The sequence below is a fragment of the Accipiter gentilis genome, chromosome 17 (genome assembly GCF_929443795.1).
Source record: "Accipiter gentilis chromosome 17, bAccGen1.1, whole genome shotgun sequence".
In the NCBI taxonomy this organism is placed as follows: domain Eukaryota; kingdom Metazoa; phylum Chordata; class Aves; order Accipitriformes; family Accipitridae; genus Astur; species Astur gentilis.
In genome coordinates, this window is record NC_064896.1 from 1,769,382 (window position 1) to 1,792,420 (window position 23,039).

The window sequence follows — 23,039 nt, forward strand, 5'->3', positions numbered from 1 at the left end:
AACGAAATGCAGAATAAACTGCAAGACTATTTGCAAAGGTGATATATTTTACAGATTTAAATAAAGTTAGTCTTGCCTATTCCTTACCAAGAGGACTGCCACTGACTGAAAATACAGCACTGATTTTCAGCTCCCCTTCCTGAGTTTTTGGCTGTTGGCCGTACTCCTAAAACAAAGGGAAAGGAAAAGGAGAACAAATACACACATGTAATAACAGGTTACATGATTTCCATTCTTTCATAATGCTGTATTGAATCTTAAGGAAGAGAGAGTCTCCTACACCTGCTCCAGAGGCCAGGTTTACAGATGTTGCTGTATAAGCACCAAACACAGAACCTGGTCAGACGTTGACAGCAAAGTACAATGGAGGATGTCATGTAGAAATGGAAAAGTGTGGCTGCCTAGTGCATTCCCCTCTCCAGCAAGACACCTCAGAATTCAGCCAGACAAAGTTTAAGAGAAATCTCTGCTTTCCTCTCACACAAACTTTCCATCTTGAAGTGCTTTGCAGTCCTTGCCCCAGTTGTGTGAAACAAGCTTTATCTTCACATTCATAGATGATAATAATGAAATAAAGACTGGGACCTAGATGGTGAGAAGCATTCTGTACTTAACCATGAGTTAAGTACCTTGGAGGAGCCTAAGGTGAAGCTTCGCAGCAGATCAAAGCTGGCACTACTAGAGCCAGACCATCACAGTCCCTGCTTAGACTGGCTTCAGTGAGAGGGGAATAACCTCACACTTTCTACAGGACGAGAAAATCCCTACAGACAGTCGCTTGTAGAATAGCTGACATACTATAAATTACTAGCTTACTATAAATTACTAGCAGCTATTCATACTTTGACACCATGCTTCCTGCCCATGCTGTCCCTAGAAATCTGAACCATAAAGCAGCTTCTAACACTCTACATGTAAATCTTAGTAGGCTGAAAAGCATAATCTCTTGGAACTACAGAGATGATAAGATTTAACCTACTTACAGTCATTTGAGAGTAGTGAGGGCATGATGTCATGTTATGATTGAGCTAAATTCACAGCTGCTGTCTGGCTGCAAGGTAAGCCAATTCAAAATCACTAAGCAAAATTAAGCTCTTACTTCTCAGGGGCAGTGAATTGCTCCCTCACCTTAAGCCATCCCTTAAAATCACACACTAACATCCACATAATGTGTGCTTAAACTTAACACTTCTCTTACTCCTGTGGCAAAATTAAAAGTTTCTATACTAAGACAACCGAACTATTTCTCAACAGGTTTCCCAGGAGAACAGGCAATGGTATTTGTTCATCCTATGAACCATCAGACTGAAGCATTCAAATCTCAAGTAAGAGAAGCTTTTAAGCTGTGTATGGGCATGCTGTGATGACGGGGTTTAAAGCACCATTTGAAAAAAATATTACTATTTTAAAACTAGTTATTTGCAGACATACAGTTTTTTTAAGCATTTTAACTGCAGTTTTATCCTTTGACAATACTAGTAAGAGAAATGGAGGCAAACCCTGACATCAACTGTGCACAGTTTCACAGCAGTGTAACAGTGTTGAAAGCCAAGCACCTTCAGCTCCCACTATCGGTTACAGCAAGAAATGCTCTTATCTTTCAGGATGCATGAAAAAAACAAAAAAACCCCACATTAATTCCAATCTAAAGCAAAACAAAATGAACGTTCATCAGTTCTCATACTTTTGCAGTATCAGGCAGAGTTGATAATTACGGGATTTTACTCCAAGAATTGATATTTTGAACAATACAATATTAGATATTTAAATTCTTCAAGTCTTTACTTTTATTTATTAATATGATCTTTGATAACCACAGACATCTTGCATTGCATTCCACACAAATCCACACAGCAGATGCCATCTTGGGAGGACAAAAGAATAGACAGATTTAACTAACCTACACATGGTTTGACATTATATATGCTTAAGGAAAAATAAAACCAAACAATCTCACAGACACTGAACAAATCAGAAGGGCAGTGAAATCTGAATAGTTTCAAACACTTAGTTTACTTCTTTATTTTATTAAACCAACAGTATTTTGGGGAAAAAAAGAAAAATTGTTGGGAAGAGAGGCCCAGAGAGAAGAGGAGGTTTAGCACAAGTACACAGAATGATGCTAGAAAAACTAATGCCTGCATAAGAACACCAGCACTCTCGTGTCGCTCCAAGTGCGATGAATCACCTTGGGAAGCTTTGCACACCTTTAACTGCATGTAAAGTTTGGCATGTAACCCAAATGCACGTAACACAAATATTAGCAGTGAGGAGACACGAATTGCAACACAGATTATTTCCCTGGTGTCACATGGCAAACCAGTGGCAAGGAGACCAGTTAGAGCTCAGCAATCCTTGCCCCAGCACTGCTCAATCCATAGATCAGACTTTCTCCATTTTGCAATTACTGAACTTTTTACCTGTATCATCATAAAAACTGTCAGTCTCAAATGAGAAAGTCACTTTAACACATGCTTAAATTGACTTCACTGACATGTACGTATTTAAATATTTTGCTAACGTAAGACCTCTAAGTGTTAATTTAAACCAAGAACAAACAACGAACCACTGTACTCGCAAAGATAACCTTTAAGAGGGAAGTAGCAGGAATAGCACTGTTTCAACTACACATCTCTAACTGTGACTACGCACAAAGTATTCCATAAAACACGATTTACATTTTACTTCCTAGTGCGACCAAGCTGAGATAAAGTGTCTATATTGCCACAGATTTAATAATGAAAGTTTCACAGCACTTTGCTTTGTCTCTAACTGAAAAGCAGAACATTTTCAGTGACATGGTAATATGACATCAAAAAGTTGGGGGTTTGGGTTTCGTGGTAGTAAAAGAGGGAAAAATCCTTCTACTAAACTATGTTCTTCAAGTTAAATTTCGGTCAACAAACCAAATAAACTGCTGAATTTACGTCCAGCTTATGCGGTCAGCTGTCAGACCAAAATGAGAAATGCAATGGGAAACTTACCTCAGAATTATCAGGTTCATCTTTAATTTTGTCTAATAGTCCCTGCTGTGGGGCCATAGCTTTATCATATTCGTCATCCAAAGGCTCCTCCTTAATTCTAATATTTGGTGCAAAGGAATTCCCCAGCTCTTGTCCAATAGATTCCTTACTAGAAAATAGGTAGCTAGACTCCTGAAACAATAATATGAAAAAGAATTCACCCTCCTGCATCTGCCATTAGGAGTTGGGCTGCTGCCAAGGGGAGTTTCTGTTGCAGACCAAAAGAAATGGGTCCTGCCACTGGAAGGTGGGAGAAATGATGGGCAGCAGCTGCTGCCTCTACGTCCCTGCAGCACCCTCTGCCATCCCACCCCCAATCCTTTTCACTCCTCTGGACAAAGCAGAAGCCACCCAGCTCTCTAAGTTGGTTGTCAGTAGGGGCATTCGGTTGTTTGGGCAGTGTCTCCTGTTGATACAGCTGTTCCCTGTCTCATCTGGAAAAAAGGCAGCAGGTCAGATGGATGCATCCAGGTCTAGATTCGGCTCACCAGTCAGTCAGACCATGCTGAACATGAAAGTGGCTATCAAAAGAATCCTCAATCCAAAGAGAGGGTCAGCAAAATTTTACAAAATTATATGCACTGTATAAGTAGCAAAGATGTCTAAGAGTCAGAAGATCAGTTTTCTTGATACTCAAATTTACACTCAAATACAAAATACGTATTTTGAATTATTCCAGTATATTGCTGCACTTGCAAAAGTGTTTGAAAGATCTATAGCTTACCCTGAAGTTAGTTTCTGGAGTTTGTGGCGCTAACTGCGTCCGTAATGTTTCTTCTACTTGATTATGAACTGAGGAAAACATATACATTAAATATAAATGAATACAGAGTCCAACGCATTTCCTTTAAAACTATCTAGAGTCTCATACTGATCCCCAACCCAATAGTCCGATAGCACCTCAGAAGTATTAAACTACTCCCTTTCTCCTCCCTGCAAATAAAATGGTAATCCTTAAACAGAATTGACATTTTTTTATTATTCTATTGGGTCATTATTTTCCCATTCCATCAAAATGGTTGTAAAATTCTGAGGTGAATTGTTCATTCAGAATTTTCTACACCCCAGTGGGTTCTGAACTCTCCCGTGTTCCGACATTTAAATCAGAAAATATTTTTCAGAGCAACGACTTTCAACCTTTTCTTTGCTGTTCTGGTCTTTTGCCTTTTCCCCCCTTCTCAGGAAATAGTAGCTTATGCTTTTTTAGCATGTATCTTTTTAAAATTCTGGATTTTCCTGGATACTGGATGCTGCCTGTGAACATTTACTATTGCTGTTTCAATTACTGGCTACTCTACCTGAGGCTGCATAGCTTTCAGCCACAATCTTATAACTGTAAGTATTTACAATTTTCTGAAATATGTCTTTTGCACAGAAATATTCTTCACTTCATTTCTACCTGAAGGTAAAAGTAAAGATTCATCTTTAACTCTTCTTTATTTCAAAAACACCTGTATTGCTTCTCTATCATTTGTGCAACCTGGAAACACTGATTTAACATGCTGTTACTAAACATACAAAGTTTAAATACCAGAACTGTAAGCTGTGAATCTGAACGAGTAGCCAGGAGGCTCTCACTTGCTGGCCAACCCTCTCTCCATACAGTCTTCTGAATAAAATTAAATCGCATGTTCCAGCCTGGTTATTCTTAATTCCTTCATTCACTGTTCTACTATAATTTTCAGAGCTTGGGAAGTCAAAAACAAGTGTGTGGGCAGCAAGAACTACTGGTGACTGTCAGGCTCCCTCAAATGAGAAATGGATTACAGGCATCTTTGGTTCTCTCCATGTTGGCTGGACAAAGTCCAAGACACAAGTATCTGAGGAAGAAGGAGAGGAGTCTCCCAGGAAAAGCACATCTCAAGTTACTCTCTGGCTTACTTCCTGCAGACACTAATACATTTCTAGCAAGACTTTCCATGATGTTACTATCAAATGTGTACTGCTTTAAATACATATACATTAATGAAGAATTGGTACTTTGCTCAAAAAAATCTTTCCTGGTCATCAACTTAACCTGAACTTCATCATCATTTCTTCTAAGGAGTTCCAAGGTCTATAAAAAACAGTGAGAAAAAACAAAAGGAAGCTTCAATTGTCACCCAGCTTGGTTTAGAAAAACCACAACAACAAAGGATATGTTGAGGCTTTGAAACAAGCTGTGGAGGAGACATCCCCTAATGCTGCCAGGGCCTTTTGCAAATCCTAGTCCTAACACAGAGTTCATTTTATTTCAGGGTTCTTTATAAAATGCTTCCCTAAGTACAGCTATGCATATTCTCTTCAACAAGGTAATGTTTTTAATAACTAGCCTGATTGCTAACTTCTGTCTAGTTCTTTCTTCCTCTTTCCTGGGTAGCCAGGTCTACAATGTCAACAGTTACCTGCTTTGTCAAGAAAACTGCTTTTCAATCTAGAATCCGTATCTTTAGGGACTTTTTCCAACCGTTTTTCACGTTCTTGAAAATGTCCTTCTCTATTCTTGTCCTTTGCTGAAAAAGTCTCTTTGCCATTATCTCTTGTTATGCTAAAATCTTTTCGAATTGATTTAAATACAGGGCCCTGCTCAAATGGTGAAGTGAGATCCTTTTGGATTGCATTCTGAATCTGAATTTCTTTTTCACTGTCCAATTCATGTTCTGTAACTCTCTTGCCCTCTTCCAGATGGTCTTCATCATGAATCGCTGAAGAAAGAGTGTCTTTTGGAGTGAAATTTTGATCATCTTCATTGTCACTCCCAACAACAGGTATGCCTGCAAGATCCCCAGAGTTCAGAAAATAATCATCATCATCGTCATCCAGCAGTGAGTTTTCAGATCCTGTTCGATTCTGTATTCCATAAGATATGCCGTCAAGGGCAGGTGTTAAGTTGTGGTCAGTGTCCTCAGACATTTCTGCATCCAGAATTTCACCACCTAGGGAGAAAAAAAAAACATAACCAGTCAGAAAATTCACCAACTTCATGTGTAACAAAGGGCAAGTGTTAAGTGTCCTTTGCTATTCTGTCTGATGCTGCAGTTCCTTGAATACTCTAAGCCTTCTTGGGCCAACATTACTGATAAAACACTGCTGATGTAAGAAATGGTTCTGTCCCACTCACCACACAGTGAAGCAGTAGTTAAACTGAGTAAAACTAACCTTAGTAAAACTAACCAAAGAAAGAAAAAACATTAACTTCCATTCATCTCATTTGTAACACTTGTGGAGAAGGCAATGCAGGGAGGGAATGAGGAGCAGGGGCTAGGAGAAGGGCAAAAGAGTCTTTTTCAGCAGCAATGATACTTCTAAGAAATGTTTTGTGAAATTATGGCCTTATATAAATAAATAAGAATACTTACATTTTTCTGTAATATCAAATACCGCATCAGATTTATCTTCAAACTGTAAAAAGGAAAGCACTATATCATTATCTTGGTCAGCTGCCATGTACTTTGCTAAAAAGTATCCGATCAAAACCAAAACCAACAAGAAGGATCATAATTCCTCCTCCTTCCCTTCTTGCCCCATGCAAAGTTCTACAAATTAAGACTGTTTCATTAGTGGGAAGTCACATTTACCCTAACAAGTTCAGAAGTATATAGAAAAAGCACACAAGGACAATTTAGAATTAGCGCTGCTTCCCAGAGAAGGTGGAAGAGAGAGGGGAGGGAAGGGAATGTCAAAATTTTCACTTCTACGTGAGATACTTGTACCAGGTCAAGGTCATAGATTCTGCCCTCTTTGACACTCTACGAGCCTTCATTTCCTCTGAAGGTTATAAATGGAAAAATAGCAGCATATACAGCTTCCAGTGACGTGGGCTAAACAGATCCAAAGGTTTCACCTCTCTAACAGGGAATGTCCCCTTTCCAGGAACAGTGAAATGTAATGCTTAGCTTCCTAACAGTAACAAGACAATGAGTGTCAGTATGAACGTAACCAAAGAAGAACCAGATGATGACTCTGAGTGCTGTACAAAACATCTGTTTACATTAAGCATTCTCTGACAGACATTGAAGTTGACGGCATGCTTGAATGCTGTCTGAAGAAGTATGTGCATTCAGCATAATTAAAGTTTCCTTTGGAATGTCCAACTCATTAGCATCCCTCCTTTCTGCCTAAAAGATAACAGCAATTCGTTTAAGTCATCTCTCCTTTCTCTACATCTCCAGCTCTACGCTTCCTTTTCTGGTAGATCCTGCTCACACTTCAATTCTTAAGCCATCTTAAGGAAAGTAATGGGATTTGATAGCAAAGGGATGATCTCTAATTTCATTTAACTCAAGTCATTTAGTTGATAAATCCGATATTCCACAGGACTGTGGTGGGAACTATCAGTTTAGTAGCAGCCAGCTTCAGGAAAGGATGACAACATACTGTCCCAGGGTTCATCTGATGGCAAAAAGTCCATCAGTTTGTTTCCAGCATCACTTGCTAGTCTACAAAGACAAGTTAGCTCCTTCAGCTTAATTTGACACACATGGAATAGTGAGGACCTGTCCAGCGCTATGAATATCAAGACAAATGATACTGCACCAAAACTTTCCAGCTTCTCTGAGCAGATAGTTGAGGCTGGAAAAGTGAAATACAGAACCAAAAGAAAAAAAAAAGTTACACTTTTCCACAAGGCTGATGCAAGTCTCTTCACTGTAATTTTCTAGAGGAAAAAAGAGTACAGAAACACACTCCAGGAAGGTTTTCAAGGCCTAAGTTCTGCTACTGCTATAATGCTCCTAGGAATGTCTCAAGTTTAATGTTGATCTAGAAGTCCACTTGTAGCCAACTAGGTTTACACTAGTGTAAAGTTAATTCCCATAAATATTGGATACACTTAGTGCTGATACCAGATGCTGAGGACAAAGATAGCGGTGGTGTACTGTTTTTACAAAGTAACAGAAAAAGAAACTTGTTGCCCTTTGATAGTAATATCAGAGTATGAAGCCTTGGGAGGCAAGAACAATAGTTACTTCAAATTAGCACCCTGTATTATAGTGTAAACAGTGTCCTTCCAGGTTAGCACTTCGGATGTAACACTGTTCCCCACGAGTCTAATATGCAATTATAAAAAACCAGCCATATACCTAGTGGATTTTTAGAGAAAATGAACTAGGTCCTTTTCTCTACGCTGACTTTCCTTGATCCCTTTCTTGCTTCCTGTCAGTAATGCTCTTCTCCAAAAATGTCTCAGGCAATTTGCTGGTCGGGTAAGAGAAATTTTCAGTTGATATAAAGCATTAGACCATCCTTTTCTCAAAGTAGGTTTGTATCAAAGCAGTTCTTTTACTCTTTTGAGATCCAGAGTACCTGTAGGAAAGTATTCTGGGTTCTACCACAATCCTGGTTACCTTATACATCCAAACCCTAGGTATTCCTCCTCCTCTCGTGATAACAAATCTTTTAATAACGGGTGCCAAAACAGAAATGCTGTTATTAGGAAGAGAATACATTTTGCAGTCTAGACCTCTCTAACTGTTTCATTCAAAGAAATTACAACATGCAAGTCAGCACAAGGGGCCATCTGCGAGAGCACATTAGGGACTACCATAAATATTTTGGACAAGTTGGAAAACATTTACAATCTACCTGGAAGGAATCCAAGACACTTCTCAAGTACAAGGTCTTCCTAGGAAAAAAACCCCTCTACTTCTTTTCTCTTTCTTTTGTGAGGCTATCAAAATAAGAGATCATCTTGAGTATTTTCTTCCTTTAAAAGGCTTTAGGGTACAGAGGAAGATCTGTGTTTGTGGTCAAAAGCTCCCATTGGAAATGTTTATAAAACAGGAACTTCAGCATCTGATAATACTAGCAGTCTCATTTAAGCCACCATCTAGTTTCTGATGGTGAACAGCATCACGACTCCCACACGGTGTAAATCCAAAGAGAGAAAACTAGAGGAAGTGTTTGTATGCTTGTGTGTGTGCATACATATCTATCTACATACATATAAAAATACCTATATATCCCCAATAAATTACTAATTCCATAACAATCTATAACTGGACTATGCCCTGAACTGAGGGCTCATGTACTTTTTTTTCTGAATTAGTGTGGGGTATTCTCTCAATTATATACACTTCTATTCCCTTCCTGAATCCTATTACAGTCTTGTTTAATGGCATCTCAGGAGGAAATTTTGTATATCAACAGTTACATAAAAACATATCACCTTAAGCAGTCATATAAAATGGCTTTCACTGGATTATGGTCTTGTATCACACAGAAATGTAAGTAATAATGCCCAACTGAACTATTTCTATATTATTCTATTACATTTCTGCAAGGCAATTCCCTCTCTTACCAGTCCTCATACTTCCTCCTTTGATTAGCTGTCATCACTCTTAATTCCCTTTATTTCTTCTGCTCAGATTTTTTCAGATTTGGTGATTAGTGGAACAAAAGTACTCTAGAGGCAAACATGAAACTGATTCATCAGATGGCATTTCATATGGGTCATTTTTGACAGATCTAAGAAGAGGCACCTCAATATCCCAGATTAAGTCCTAGATAACTACAGAATGGAAAGTACCAGGAACAGAAAGCTTTCTGTTAAAATTCTCTTGGCTTCAACTCCTCAACACAGTCCTCAAAATGTACTTGCAGTTGTTAAACAACACTCAAAAATATCATATTTTAAAACACCTTCACTCAATCACTTTGGCTAATATTTTGCCAGAGAATAACTTAATGATACTTAGTGCTTTTAAGTAGTGAACATTAGCCAAGAGTTTAAGACAGAACAGTTTAAGTTTGATATTAGCAAAATTAAATGTTTTAGGATATATCTTTCTTAGTGACTGTCTCATTAGCTAGCATTGTACACAAAGCAGTGCTCTGCCTACTCAGGTTGTAATAAATACATAAATGAAACAAGAATACAGAAATGGTGACAAAACAATTAGGTATTCCTAGAAGCAATGTGTTCTGCTTTAAATTAACTACTCTTTACATAAAGACAGTACTCCTTTTATTAAAAAGAAAAAATCCACTAGGTATATGGCTGGTTTTTTATAATTGCATATTAGACTCCTGGGGAACAGTGTTACATCCGAAGTGCTAACCTGGAAGGACGCTGTTTACACTATAATACAATGTGCTAATTTGAAGTAACTAAAAACCTGTTCAATACTTTAATGGCGTTCAAAGTTACCATAGCATCCATAAATCAAATAATTAAGAGATGATTTTTGTGCAATATAAAGAGAGAAGCTGCCTATGGCTACAACCTTGTTTTGTATGCAGAACAGAGAATTTCTTTAAAAAAAAAAAAAACCTAACAGCTTTGCATATACAGGCACATATCTTTCTAACAAGCCTTCTGAAGTTTGATCCTAGGTTTTACTGCAGCCATAAGCAAACTGTGGAAAGGAAGCAGATGCTAAGAAAACTGCAATTAAAAATAGTCACAGAAGATTCTCAGTTTCTTGTCTGTACAGTTCCCTTGTCCCTATATACACAGCATAACCCCCCACTTCAGAATTCATCAAACTGATAAGGAAGACACCATTTTTTAAAAAAAGAAGTAATTTAAATTGTAATTGCTATTCTTGAACCAGGTGCGGGGAGCTCAGGAAGCATCCCCTGACCTTTTACACATGACATCCCTGGAAGGGATGCCAGGCAGCCAGCCAACCGCGCTGCACCTCTGCGACGGGAAAACTCCGCGGCACGAGCAGAATTAAGCAGCGGGCCTCTCCCAGAGCTGCTTTCCACCGAAACACAGACAGACCTATCGATTCATACCTTCGGAGCACCTGGGGAGGGAAGAGCAGAGGGTAACAAAGAGCCAGCCTGCTGCAGATACCTGCTACAGGAAAAGAACCGCTGCAGCAGGAAGAGAACCCGGCGGGGTCAGGCGAGCCATAGAGCTTGGCGTGCGGTGCTGGGCCTGCAGAGCCCCCTAGCCGCCCCGGCTCCGCGCCGGACCTCCGTGCCGGACAGCTGCCCGCTCCGGCCAACGAGTGGCCTGACACCCCAGGAACCCCTGCGGTTCGCTGGTGGGCGGCCGCGCGTTGCTCTTTGTAGGGGAGAACGAGTTCAGAGGCGTGCGTGGGGAGAGGGAGTGCGTGAGCTTGGCAGATTTTGCGAGGTATGTCCTTGAGGGTGGCTAAACCACGCTCCAGACTCTCTTTTATCACTGTTCTAGTCTAAGGGTAATTAAAGGGATACTATGGTGCGTATTTTTAAAGGCACATCCCAAACAATCGTCTGTACGTGTAAAAAGACAAAGGCAGGCATGTTCCAGCTTCTTGTGGCTCCCTATCTTTCTGTTCAAGAAACACAGTTTTACCTTGCATCTCGCCTACATCTTCGATTTTTAAGTTTCAAGAAAGAAGATTTAGTGAAACATGCTGCTGCCGTTTCATTTGTGCATTTTTAGAATTCTGAACGATTCACTAGAAATCCTGGGGAGCGGTTCAGCACATAAGTGTATCGCCCCTTTCTGTCCCCAGGTTTTTCTGACATTCCCGAGTTTTCTGAATATTCTCACACCAATTCCAAGCAAAGGCCCTGTCGACCTTATGGTTTCCATATCCACGAAAGACGCACACATAAGCTGCATACTGCTACCAACCTATATGGTGCCAAGTAGATGAGACTGTCAAACACACAGAAAGTCACAGTGTGCTTTACTTTTTTTCTGAATGATTGAACGAATGACAGAAGAGGATCCAAGCCCTTCTCCCATCTGCCCACAAAAAAGTGGATTTGAGAAGGAAGCAGCTCCTCACAGGAAGGCTTCACCTTGCAACAGTTCTTGCAAAGACACCAGTTTGATGTGCTCATCTGAAGACTGCTAGACATGTGGGCTTTGCAAATTAAGAGACACACACAGACACAAAACACACATCAAGCAAACAAACCACGACATCCACAATAAAGGCTTTCTTTTAAAAACAAGAACTTCTCCCCTCAAAACCTCACCCCTGACTATGCACTAAACTTTCCTATTGCTGGTTAAGACACTCTGCAAACAACTGTTGACACTGGGATTTTGGTTACACTAAATCTGTAAGTCAGCTGAAAACATAAAAATTCCTATTTCGCACAGCGTAAGTTGGAAAATCTAAACTGAACTTACATGGATGTAAAAATCTCCAAAATCAGAGCAGGGTCCGTATCATAACAACGTATGTTTCTGCTGTGATACTCAGCAAGCAATTATTCCAAACCAGGTATTCCAGTTCAGTTACATATTTTAGCATCCCAAAAGAAAGACAGCATTTTCCAGATTACAAATGTATACTTTTGGCCAAAACTTTCAAAAGCATATCAGTTCAGAGATTATGTTCTGCAAATCACGCAATCCCCTTAATTCCACTTAACTCAGAAGCAGAGTAGCTCATTAAGAGAGCACCACTGCGATGTCTTTTAAGGGAAAGCCAGTCCATACAATACAACTAAGAAGCAATGAGGGTAACAATCTGGGGTGGAGGACCAGCACTATAACCTCAGAAAGATCCCTCTACTCAATGTCTCCCCCAAAAGGATAATTAACCATGTTAGTAATTGCTTGCTACTAGTTATGTTACTAATAGGAAAAAAAAACCCCTCTGTAAATTAACCTTTAAAGAAAGTGAAACATGTATAAAACCTAAGTCATCTGCTTTTCATTATAATTTGTTCTCAAATAAGAAGCCTACAAGATGGCTTTGCATGCAAATCAGGAGAATTTACAAATGTAGCACCTTCTGCTTGTTGATAAACACAGCAGGGATTATCAGCCCTCCTTCACAGAATGGTTTATATGTTAATAGGCCCACACTGGTGAATCATGCCATCTACCATTAGGTACTGTAAGTCTTTTCCCTTCTCATAAGAGTTCGGTGCCAACAACAACAATCGGTGGTGAAAACTGGGGAGCCTGTATGTATATTCAGTTCTCTCTATTTCAGTATTTCTGTTCTTAAAAAAGAGAAAAGCAATCATGTGATCTACTTTATTCTTCAAAGTGCCTTCCTAACTCAGGCTTCCTTTTTGCCTGTTCCACTTCTCTTTCACACTCCTGTATAGTTCTACAATTTCCTCCTCTCCTCTTCTTACAAAAACTGGTATCTCTCTCTTTCAGGTGGCTACAATTCCAGTTGGCTTCTACTTTCTCTTTTCCTATGAAGAAGTGGTTCTTAAAACAGGCAGCTTAGTTGTATGTTCCACCTTCTTTGCAGATATTATTATAAGTATCCAAGGCTCTTCAGAATGAAATGCCTGAACACCTGTAAAAACAGGCAGAAAAAACACTAGTACTATGTGATCACAGCTTTCAGCAAAGCTTCTATGATTGCTTCATGGAACACTCGAGAACTGCCCTGTTACACGAACAAACAAGACTGTCTGCACAAAACGCTTGGCAAGGACAGGAACAACTATCACAGCAAGACAGTAAAAAATACTGACCCATGTCTGCTTGATTCTTCCGCCTGCAAGTAAGTGATGGAGGTAAAACTTGCCTTATATAGGGATCCTTCTCCCAATGGAACTTTCTTAAAATGTATTTAACCAATCAATTTGCTAAGTTTCTTAGATAGCAGAAATTTTGCCAAAAAACACAAAAAAGTGTAATTTTTTCATAGAGCACTGTAACAACTCTTACCAGGCAATATTAAACATAATAAAGACCTGTTAATTGCCTGTATTAACTAAACTGTATTTCATAAAAGCTTTCTTGAGCAAATAGCACCATTTAATTAAGATGGAATCTTTCCACTTTTAGCCTGCTTTAACAAGTATCAAGATTCCAAAAACTACACAAATAACTTATTCAAAAAAATAATAAAAGAAAGCAAGTACTCCAAAATTTCTCCTCTAGGAAAAACTCTGTACAGATGTGCTAATACCGTCTCAGGTTCTCCTCACCTAAACTTAGACAACTAAACATTAGTCTATTAGGCTAGTGATTCAGGTTTCCACTCTTTCCAATGGAAATTAAGAGATTCCTGCAGCAGCAATTCATCCTACCCTGGGACTGGGCAGATGATCTCTCAGAGATTCCCATCTCTTAACACTGATGGCAGAAAGAGCCCAGAGAACATGGGCGAGACCAGACAGATAACTATTTTGTGGGTACAGCTCATAGTGTAAAGACTGCAAATGGAAAACATTTATTTCTACACTCTCCTTTACACTGCTAAGGAAGCAAAAACAAGAATCTCAACTAATCACAACTATTTGTCCTGTATTTTTCACCTACAATACAACACAGTCTGCAAAGACTGTTTCAGCACAGACACAGCAGACTGACACACAAAGGCAACTTCACAGTGTTTGTTGGTTCAGAAGAGTCCAGGATTCTTGCATCTTGCTTGTGCTCTCCTTTGCCATCTTGATGGCTCTCAGATCCAAATACTTAGCTAACTCAGGACCAAGACTCAGATTTTTGATGCTAAACTACTCCAAGCTCTTAGAAGACTTCAAATATTTTTCTTAATCTGGACCAGCTATCCAAAGGGAAAAGGACCAAATATAAAATTTAAGTTTTGGTTTTGTTACCAAAAATCTGATGTAATAAACTTTGGTTATAACGGTAATTGATTATCATACATTTTTTACTAAAAACTTCAAAGGTATTAGACACAGCACACTTTAAAACTATCATCTAATGTATATGTAAGCCCCATAATACTTAAAGCTACTTTTAAAATTAAACAGATAGATCTAAAGCAGACAGCAAATATGGTAACCAAAACTAAATACATTACCATTATTCTTCAATCAGTATTTACAGAAAGGACAGAATATATCATGCAATTTTTGGATCAGTACCAGCTCGGTAAAGCAAAGTTACAGTCTTTTAAACTTTTTATTTCCCTTGAAATTTCTGAGTGGCACTTCCACAGAGTCAGAGTTAATGGAAAAGAGTATGGCGATACAGGTCATCTATGCTAGGTCATAAGGTTAGCACCAATCTGCAGCCTACTCGACATTTGTATCGGTCTCCCTTTTCCTGATAAGGTTCAAGGGCAGCTCGTGATAGCAGATTTCAATCTCTTTCAAACTCAGCTGTCACATGGCTTTTGCTTCAGCCTGGTATGAGCTTCTAGAAATAAAGTAACCGCTCCTGGGATCAGCAACATGCAAGGATTAGTCTATCACAGCCTCACACCTACAGTATTCGTGAAACACTCTACTGGTCCTTTCCAATAACAGAGTTCATTTTATCCTCAAGTTATTTTCCCAGACTGACTCTTGCTCACTCTCTTTTTTATGTTTCTGCTGGACAACTAATTGAAAAAAACCAACTTTGCGGGTGTGCTCTACCCACCTCCCTCTTTTGCCCCTGCAGAAACACAACTTTTTCTATCAAAGAACGTAAGGCAGAACATAGGCTAAGATGATAGACACTGAGAGCACACACGATTCTGCTAACATGCCTTTGATCAAATATTCACTGCTGGAGAAGCCTTATTTTGAAGAGCTTAGATGATCGCAGAGAATAAGTGTTAGGAGCAAAAGCAGGAGTGAGATACAAGAGCACTGCTTTTATGCCGTTAGAACGCTTATAAAATGGATGATGGAAATCACCTGAACAGAGTCAGTCATTGACAGAAAACCTTGAAGAAAATTCACTAGATAAAACTTGCTACAAGACCTGTTTAAGGAAAGGCCCACGTGAATTGGAATGTCTGGAAGGAATGACAGGATACAGCACTCATTAAATGAGAGAAAAGTTGAGATAACCTCTTCAAGAACATTGGGAGTGATTTCAGAACTAATTTCCACTATCCTAATCATGCAAGGGGCCTTGAAGTGGGCATAAAGAGCTTACTTAACTTTCCTGTATTTTATACAAAGTGAAAAGTCCTAATGTAAAAGACTGAGATCCATTATGCTTATTTTCAGATGGTGAATTCAAAGATTATGACATCAAAGCATCCTTTGAAAAGTGCACAAGCCTTTGCAGCAAAATGTTTTCATCGTCTTTGTACCATTCAAGAGTAGTTCAGTAGCAAAACTTTCTAAATGAGACGATCTCCTTCAATTTTTAATTAAAGCCATGCAAAATTAAAAATCTTTTCCGAACATCTGTCTTATTGATGTAGACACCCAGGTGTTCACCTATTCACACCAAATTGATTTCCAAGAGCCCAAGTGTCAAATTTCAGTAGTTAGCACTGTACAGCCCAAATTGTCCTGTCTAGTTCAATGGGTTGAGAGAGTATTGTCGTAAATAAATGATCATGCTATTCAAAATATAAAGACAATGGTATTATATACAAATTACATACAAATTAAAGTTGAACTACTACAAATCTTTTTATAAACTAAATTAAAAATACATACAAGCAGTTGATCTTGATACTACTCAGTACGTATGAAAAGTTAAATATGTTGATACATTTTCCTTAGAAAATACAACAGGTTTGATTTGGGGCAGAAATGAACCTTCTCTAAAATAACACTTTAGCCATAAAAAATCTACAGGTACTATTAAAAATCAAAATTAGACAAACTTCTATGTCAGCCTGGCAAAACCTTTCTTTTTTAGTTTGCTGCTCATTATCATGGATTGACCTAAAAGATGGCAACTGCTTATCAATGGGTTTTGCAAAATGCCAGTTTCAGTATATATGCTTCTGGAATAATAATATCTGCAAAAGATTTTAATCTTGAAAAGAACAATTCTGAATACACAAGCACTTGCTAAGTTCCTCTCTGAGGAAATTATTAAATTAGTCTTTATTTTTTTCCATACGAAGGAAAACAATTCTTTATAAGAAATGCTCATTATTCCTTATGCACAGGATTTGGAAGAGTTCATCATCATGACCTCCTGTAAAATGGGAACTGGACCACTGTGCGCAGGAGAAATGGTATACGCAGGTCTTCCAAGACCTCATTAATTACGGCTTTAATGGAAGATATGTAAGCGTGCTGTATTTATGGTATGCTAATCTCATTCTTCACAGGTTCCATCAGTCAGCAGCCAGGAGGTATTCACTTCTCTCCACATTCCTCAAGAACATCTTGGTGTATAAACTGGTTTTGGGATAGGAGGGGAGATGAAGAAATTCACCTCTCGGACTTGGAAGATTACAAACTGATAGAATGCAGTGCACTGGTGCTACAATTTCTTTTTAAAATATCACGGAAGCCTTTCTGGCACAATTAAGATTAACCTCGCTGTCAGACTTGGGACCAGGAAGGTATTTTCCTTCAAGCTAGACTCGCAAGTTGTGTTTCCCCTTTCCTTACTTACTTGCCTCGGACAACTCCACTTTTCTGGATCATCCCTAAATTTTACCAAACAAGTTCTCTGCTTCTGCAGGAGCGGAGAATGTTGTCAATGCCAACAGCATGGGGGGCTTTCCATAATGTACAGGGACGTGTGGAGCAATAATTGATGGAGACTTGTGGACTTACAACCTAGTGGATAATTAGCCAACTGACAGAGAAATCATTTCTCCTGAGACCAATGAAGATGACACTAACTGGACAATACTTTTTTGTTATTCCTTAGCAGGTAACTGGCAAGCTTAAGAAGAAAAAAGGCAATCTTCTTTTTTTTTTTCTGCTGATAATACCAGGTGACTCAACAGATAAATTGAGCATATCCAGGCAATGAGCATGAAGAGACTACTAGACACCAGGATAGAGACTGCACAACCTCTCTGAGCAACCTGTTCCAATGCTTCACTGTCTGCATGGTGCAAAGGTATTTTCTTATGTCCACTAGCATTTCAAGTACTGGGAATGAAGTTTAATTTAAGATTTCTTAAGCTGTTGCCCTACATACAGCCACTTCCCTTTAAACTTCTTGCAGGTAGCCAAAATCTTGATCCCCCAAAGACTTACACATTTATGTAACGTCTGTGAGCAATTCCGCAAAATTCCTTGAGTTTGCTCGTAAATAAGCGCAAGTGTCTGAAAGACATGGGTCTGAGACAATTCAGTGATGATGTTCATTTCCCTAACTGCAGAGCAGCCAAACAACGTCTGCACAACTCCTCCAATTAGACCTTGGAAGGTCAACTGTTCTCTTTAGCAACACTTAGTTCCACCGCAATCACAAGCTTCATGTTCCCCGAAATAAATTCAGCGAATTGAACTTCTCTCACACAGAGGAATGAAAAACTTGAGCCTCGTGTTCTTGTCTTTCTCAAGGCTGGAGAATGGAAAAACTTCTTTGTCTTTGGGAGAAGGGAACTGGACAGCTCAGAGTCTTGTAGTGGACTATGGACTCTTCCACACAACTGCAAATGTGACTTAACCTCATTCCTATCAGAAAGCTTTCCATCAAACGTTACACACACGCAGGAAAAAGGACGTGACTTGTTCCAAGACTATTTTGAGCACTGCTTAAAAAGTTATTCTCCCTCAGTTACTTCGCAGGCTACAAGGCGTGGTCCACAAAGAACCTTCCACTCGTTTAAAAGACGAAGTATTTCTTCAAGTAGATGAGCGTGCCCAGTGTACTTACAGACCAAGCCGTGAAAATGAAGGACCAAGTCTCAGGATTGGCGTGGCTAACGGTACTCACGCCGCGGTTACGGCCCGAGTACCTAAGAACTGGATGAAACTGCCATCTTGACTCGCTACGGTTTGACACGGACAATTGAAATAAATTTAAAGAGAGCAGCAAGAACACTGTGTTTTAAACAAGGAGACAGACGGCGACGACAGGCCCTAGTTAGCAGTGAGTTTATTACCTAAGTGATGCCAAGACGCTTCCGAGAACGACACCCGGACGCTCTCCTGAAGGAGAACTAAGCGAAAACTGAAGAAACCCAGAGTGGCAGCGTGGCTCCGACGCCAGAGGGGCCAGCACCGCTCGCCGGCCTGAAGCCAGCGGGCAGCTGCAACGCACCGGCCGGGGGCCGCCTGTCCGCGGGCTGGAGGGGGGGCCCCGCACACCGGCTCCGGCCGTTCGGCGCCCGGGGGACCGCCGGGACCGCCTGTCAGGGCCCTGGACAGCGGCGGCAGCCGCCGCGCCTCGCACGCCGCATCCTCGCGGCCGGCGGCGATGCCCCGGTCGCCCCGGTGTCCCCCCCCCACCTCCCGCCCCCTGACCCCTCCCCTTTGACCTCCCCTCACGCCCCCCCACTCACCCTGGCGCGGGGGCCGGGCCCCTCCTCCTTGGCCTCCGCCATGTTGCGCCCCCCCCCCTCAGCTGTCCCAGCCCGGGGCGAGGGGCCGGGGGTCACTCCCTCTCAGCCTTTCCCCCCCCCCCCCCTTCGGGGGGCGCCGGGGAGAGGGTCGGCGGGGTGCCGGGGCCGGCCCCGCGCCGTGCTGCGGCAGGAGGGGGCTGGCGCGGGGGGGGAGGGGGGGGGGCCCGGCGGCTCCCTCAGGGCGGCGGGGGGGGGGTCGGACCCGCCAGGCCGCGAGCCCTCTTAAAGCTGCAACGACAAGCCCAGCGCGGGGCCCCAGCGCGCATGCGCCGCGCGCCTGCGCACGGCGGCGCGTCCCCGCCTCCCGGCTCCCCCCTCCCTCCTCTCCGCGCAGGCGCAGTGTGAGTGTGTTGGGAGGGGGGGCGCCTCCTCAGGGCCAGGCTGGGTGGCTCCCCCAGAGCGCCAGGGCCCGGGGGGGGGCCCGGGGAGCGGCCCAGCACCGGCACCCCTGGGCGGTGCTCGGGGCAGGAGGCGCGAGGTTCGCCCTGGGAGGCTCCCGGTCCTGGCGGGCCTCGACTGGCCCCATGGTGGCCACAGGGCCCGTGACCTCATGGCGTGGCCACCGCGTCTGGTTCGTGGTCGGCGGCTGGCGGCGGTGACCCGCTGCGGGCCCGTGGGCCTCACCTCTCCTCACCTTGCTTCGCCTCACCTCGCGCTCCAGCAGGCCGAGGTTCTCTGGCGGGCCTGGCCATGACACCGTGCTCCCGCCTCGGCGCCGCCATGCCGCAGCACTCGCTTCACGGCGTGACGCCTCCATGGCGCCGTGCTCCCACTGTGCTCACCAGCATCCTGGGAGCTCGGCCCCGGGACACCCCGCCTCGTACCCAGCACCGGTGGTGAGGCTGCCCTGGGAGATGGATCCGGTGGTGCGGGGTAGATGAGGATCGTTGCGACTTCCGTTGAGGAAAGCTCCAGAAGTTGACACGTTGGACTCGCGGCCTTCCTGCTGGAGAGGGTATGTATTTGTTTATTCGACAGGGTGCCCAACACAGTACAAACCATAATTTAACAAAGTAATTGTGTTCCAGACCCAAAGCAATGAAAGGTTTTAACGTACCTTTCAGCCCAACTCTATTCACTTCTAATTTTGTACTGCCGTGGAGTCTAGGAGCGCTTCCTTCCTGTGCAGAATCCACTGCACAGTGGTTCTGAAGACAGCATGGAGTATTTGCAGGACATTCGGCTTGTTCCCTTTATTGGAATCAGCCTGAGAACATAGATAGACCTTTCTGGGTTTCATTTGTTGCGCCTGTGCTGTATCACTCATGAATGAACCGTTATGTAAGTTTTTAGTTAATTCAACATTTGTCAGTACAACTGTAAAAGAGCCATGTTTTTAATGTTGGAATGGGTGGTTTATATTTGACCACATTTTTCCTCATCTGCTGTTGATCAAAAGGTTGTTCCTACAGACTCTGAGGACTTAATCCCATGAAGATTTGCATATCTGTTTAACCTGAAATACCTGCGAGGTCATATTTCGGCTGCAGAAATCAGTGTAACCTTTCAAGGTTAAAACCTAAATATTTAAAGCTTTGTAATGTTGCCTGTCATTTTCATGCTTTCCAATAATTAAGACACTCAAAATGTTAGCAAGACATAGGCCTATTAGGAAGAAAATTGAAACTGTGTGTAAGATAAAGATTTTTGCCTTTTTTATTGTGAACAATGTCAAACATTACCAGCACCCACAAGCAGTTGATAAGAACAATGTGTTCCCTTCTCCTTACTACTTAAATAATCTAACTGCTAATTAAAACTTTGTCTTAAAGAGAAATCTCCGCTTCCTAGCTTTATCTGATTTGCACAATTAAAGGGTGGTATTAAGCAGCAGCTGCATTTCAGTGGTGAATGAAGTGATCCTTATATAAACACTGTCTTTCATCTGGCCTAGAATGCTAGGTACATAATATTGGGATTCATTTAGGAAGTCCTGTCGAGCCTCTCTTTAGAAATGACTGCATTCCAAGGACAGTGACATAATTAATGTAATAATTTAATAACTTATGAATAATGCTTTTCATTTATACATTAATCCTCATCCTCAAGTATAAAATAATTCTAGCTGATAAGTTATTTTGTGAAATTTCTTAAAGGATTTGGGATTTTTTGGTGACAAAAGATCTTATGTGTAAACTGTGAGCTTGATATGAAATTTAATAATTACTCAAAAAATACTGTTATCCTTAGATAGCTACAGATGAAAAGAATGAATATTTTAATATTTTTAATGGGCACAAAGTATAGCGACAATAAAAGATGTTAATACGACTTAATATTTATATTGGTATTGGGTTTTGAATAGCTAGAAATTCTAATATAGTCTAAATATAGGGCTGCCACATGTCAAGGTTCCCTTGGACACATCCACTAGTGCCCTGAGCAGACAGCAGGGCATGTCGATATTGTGCATAAAAGGCCACTGTGCACGCACAGATTTCCCAAAAGCACGTGTGTGACAGCACAGATGTGCTGTACGTGTGCAGATCATCTGAATGCTGAAAATGCACATATTTCTGAATGGGATTTTCTAGGAAGGCAGAAAACACAGAGAGAGAGAGAGAAAAAAAGAGGCAATAGCCCTCTTAGAATATAAATATTTATAAAGTACCCAAACAATTAGTAATGATGTTGAGAAATCCAAGTATTCAGAAGTCAGGAGGAAGACCTTAAAAGACGAGGTTGGTTTATGAATTAAGATCTTAAGGATAACAAACTTGCTTTTTCTTTTTGACCTGTGGTTTCTGAGTCATTATAGTGCACTGCCTTCACATTTTCAGGCTTAAATTTAGAAAGTATGTGTGTATGTGGGGAGTTGTTTGGTTGGTTGGTTTAATTAAACCTATATTTTCATGTAATCACAACTCCAAATGCTCAGGCATTCAGAATAACCTCAAACACCATGAGACTTCCAGTAACGTCACAAGACTTGACAAAACTGTTCTAACGTCTTGGGGCTACATTGTAAATTTCCATAGTGTTTTATAAAATGAAAATTTTATATAACTTGTTCAAGCATGCTAACGGGAACGAACATTTTTATTTCATTGCATGGTTCTCATAAGTAAATTAGAGAGTTGGTGGAAATATTTGAACTTTAAACATGCAGCTGAAAATGCGTTCAGACCACTAAACAAAATATTTTGTTAGAAATAGATCCTGTCATTAAAATAGATCCTAATACAACCATATGCTGTTGAGTCTATGCCTGATGGAAGGTTTTCTTCAGCTGATACTATGGGCAGATGAGAGGGTGACAGTAAGCATGGACCATTTAAAATTAGATCAACCCTGGTGTGTTCTGTAGACATCTCTCAGCCCGTTCTCTGAATAGGGCATTTGAACTAGAGCAGGATGTTTTCCAGCTTGTTCAGACCTGACTTTTGATTCTAAATGAACTGTATATGTACTAATGTAGGTACAAAAGACAGTGTATAATATGTAGATAATATGGTGATGACTAGTGCAGAACAGACCTAGATAAATGCCTGGATAAGGTAGGGAAAAGATAAGATTGTTCCACAGTATTGTTTTTGAATTGCTTTTTAATTTACCCCTGGAGTGCCCATATTATAATCTGCTGCACAATTCTGCATGAGACTGTTCGTCTTTAAAACAGTGACATTTAAAAAAGAAACCATGAAACTCCTTTCACGTGCAGGCTGCAATTCAATGAACTGGATGAATGATCTTTCCACATACCCACGGGCATGCACAGCTGAATATAGATCACCCAGAAAACCTGCCAGCCGTACATATTGAGATCCAGGCACTCCTTCCTCTGTTCCAGCTCAGGTTCTCTTCAGAGAATTGCAGTTGCTTACAATACTGCTGCGTGTTTCAGGCCAAACACAAATTAATAACAACGAATAAACTTGTTTCCTTGCCAGTGAGCTCAGTGAGCATCCAAATAGGACAGGCTTTGTAAGGTAGGCTG

General features: G+C 41.1%; 1 protein-coding gene across 5 annotated transcripts in view; it reads right to left on the reverse strand.

The window, feature by feature from the left end:
* ZMYM4 (zinc finger MYM-type containing 4) overlaps nt 1–19,369 on the reverse strand; it is a 46,313-nt gene extending 26,944 nt beyond the window's left edge. The window contains exons 1-6 of one of the 5 annotated variants that reach the window (XM_049821223.1): nt 19,043–19,368; nt 6,362–6,404; nt 5,408–5,938; nt 3,748–3,815; nt 2,985–3,155; nt 88–166 (exon numbers count right to left, since the gene is read on the reverse strand). In XM_049821223.1, the coding sequence (XP_049677180.1) occupies nt 88–166; nt 2,985–3,155; nt 3,748–3,815; nt 5,408–5,938; nt 6,362–6,404; nt 19,043–19,084 (934 nt within the window). In that variant the 5' untranslated portion in view covers nt 19,085–19,368. Of the gene's footprint in view, nt 1–87; nt 167–2,984; nt 3,156–3,747; nt 3,816–5,407; nt 5,939–6,361; nt 6,405–10,742; nt 10,761–19,042 lie in introns of those variants that run through there. The other 4 variants (XM_049821224.1, XM_049821225.1, XM_049821227.1 and 1 more) reach the window with 4 other exon arrangements.
* Nucleotides 19,370–23,039: the final 3,670 nt, after the last annotated feature.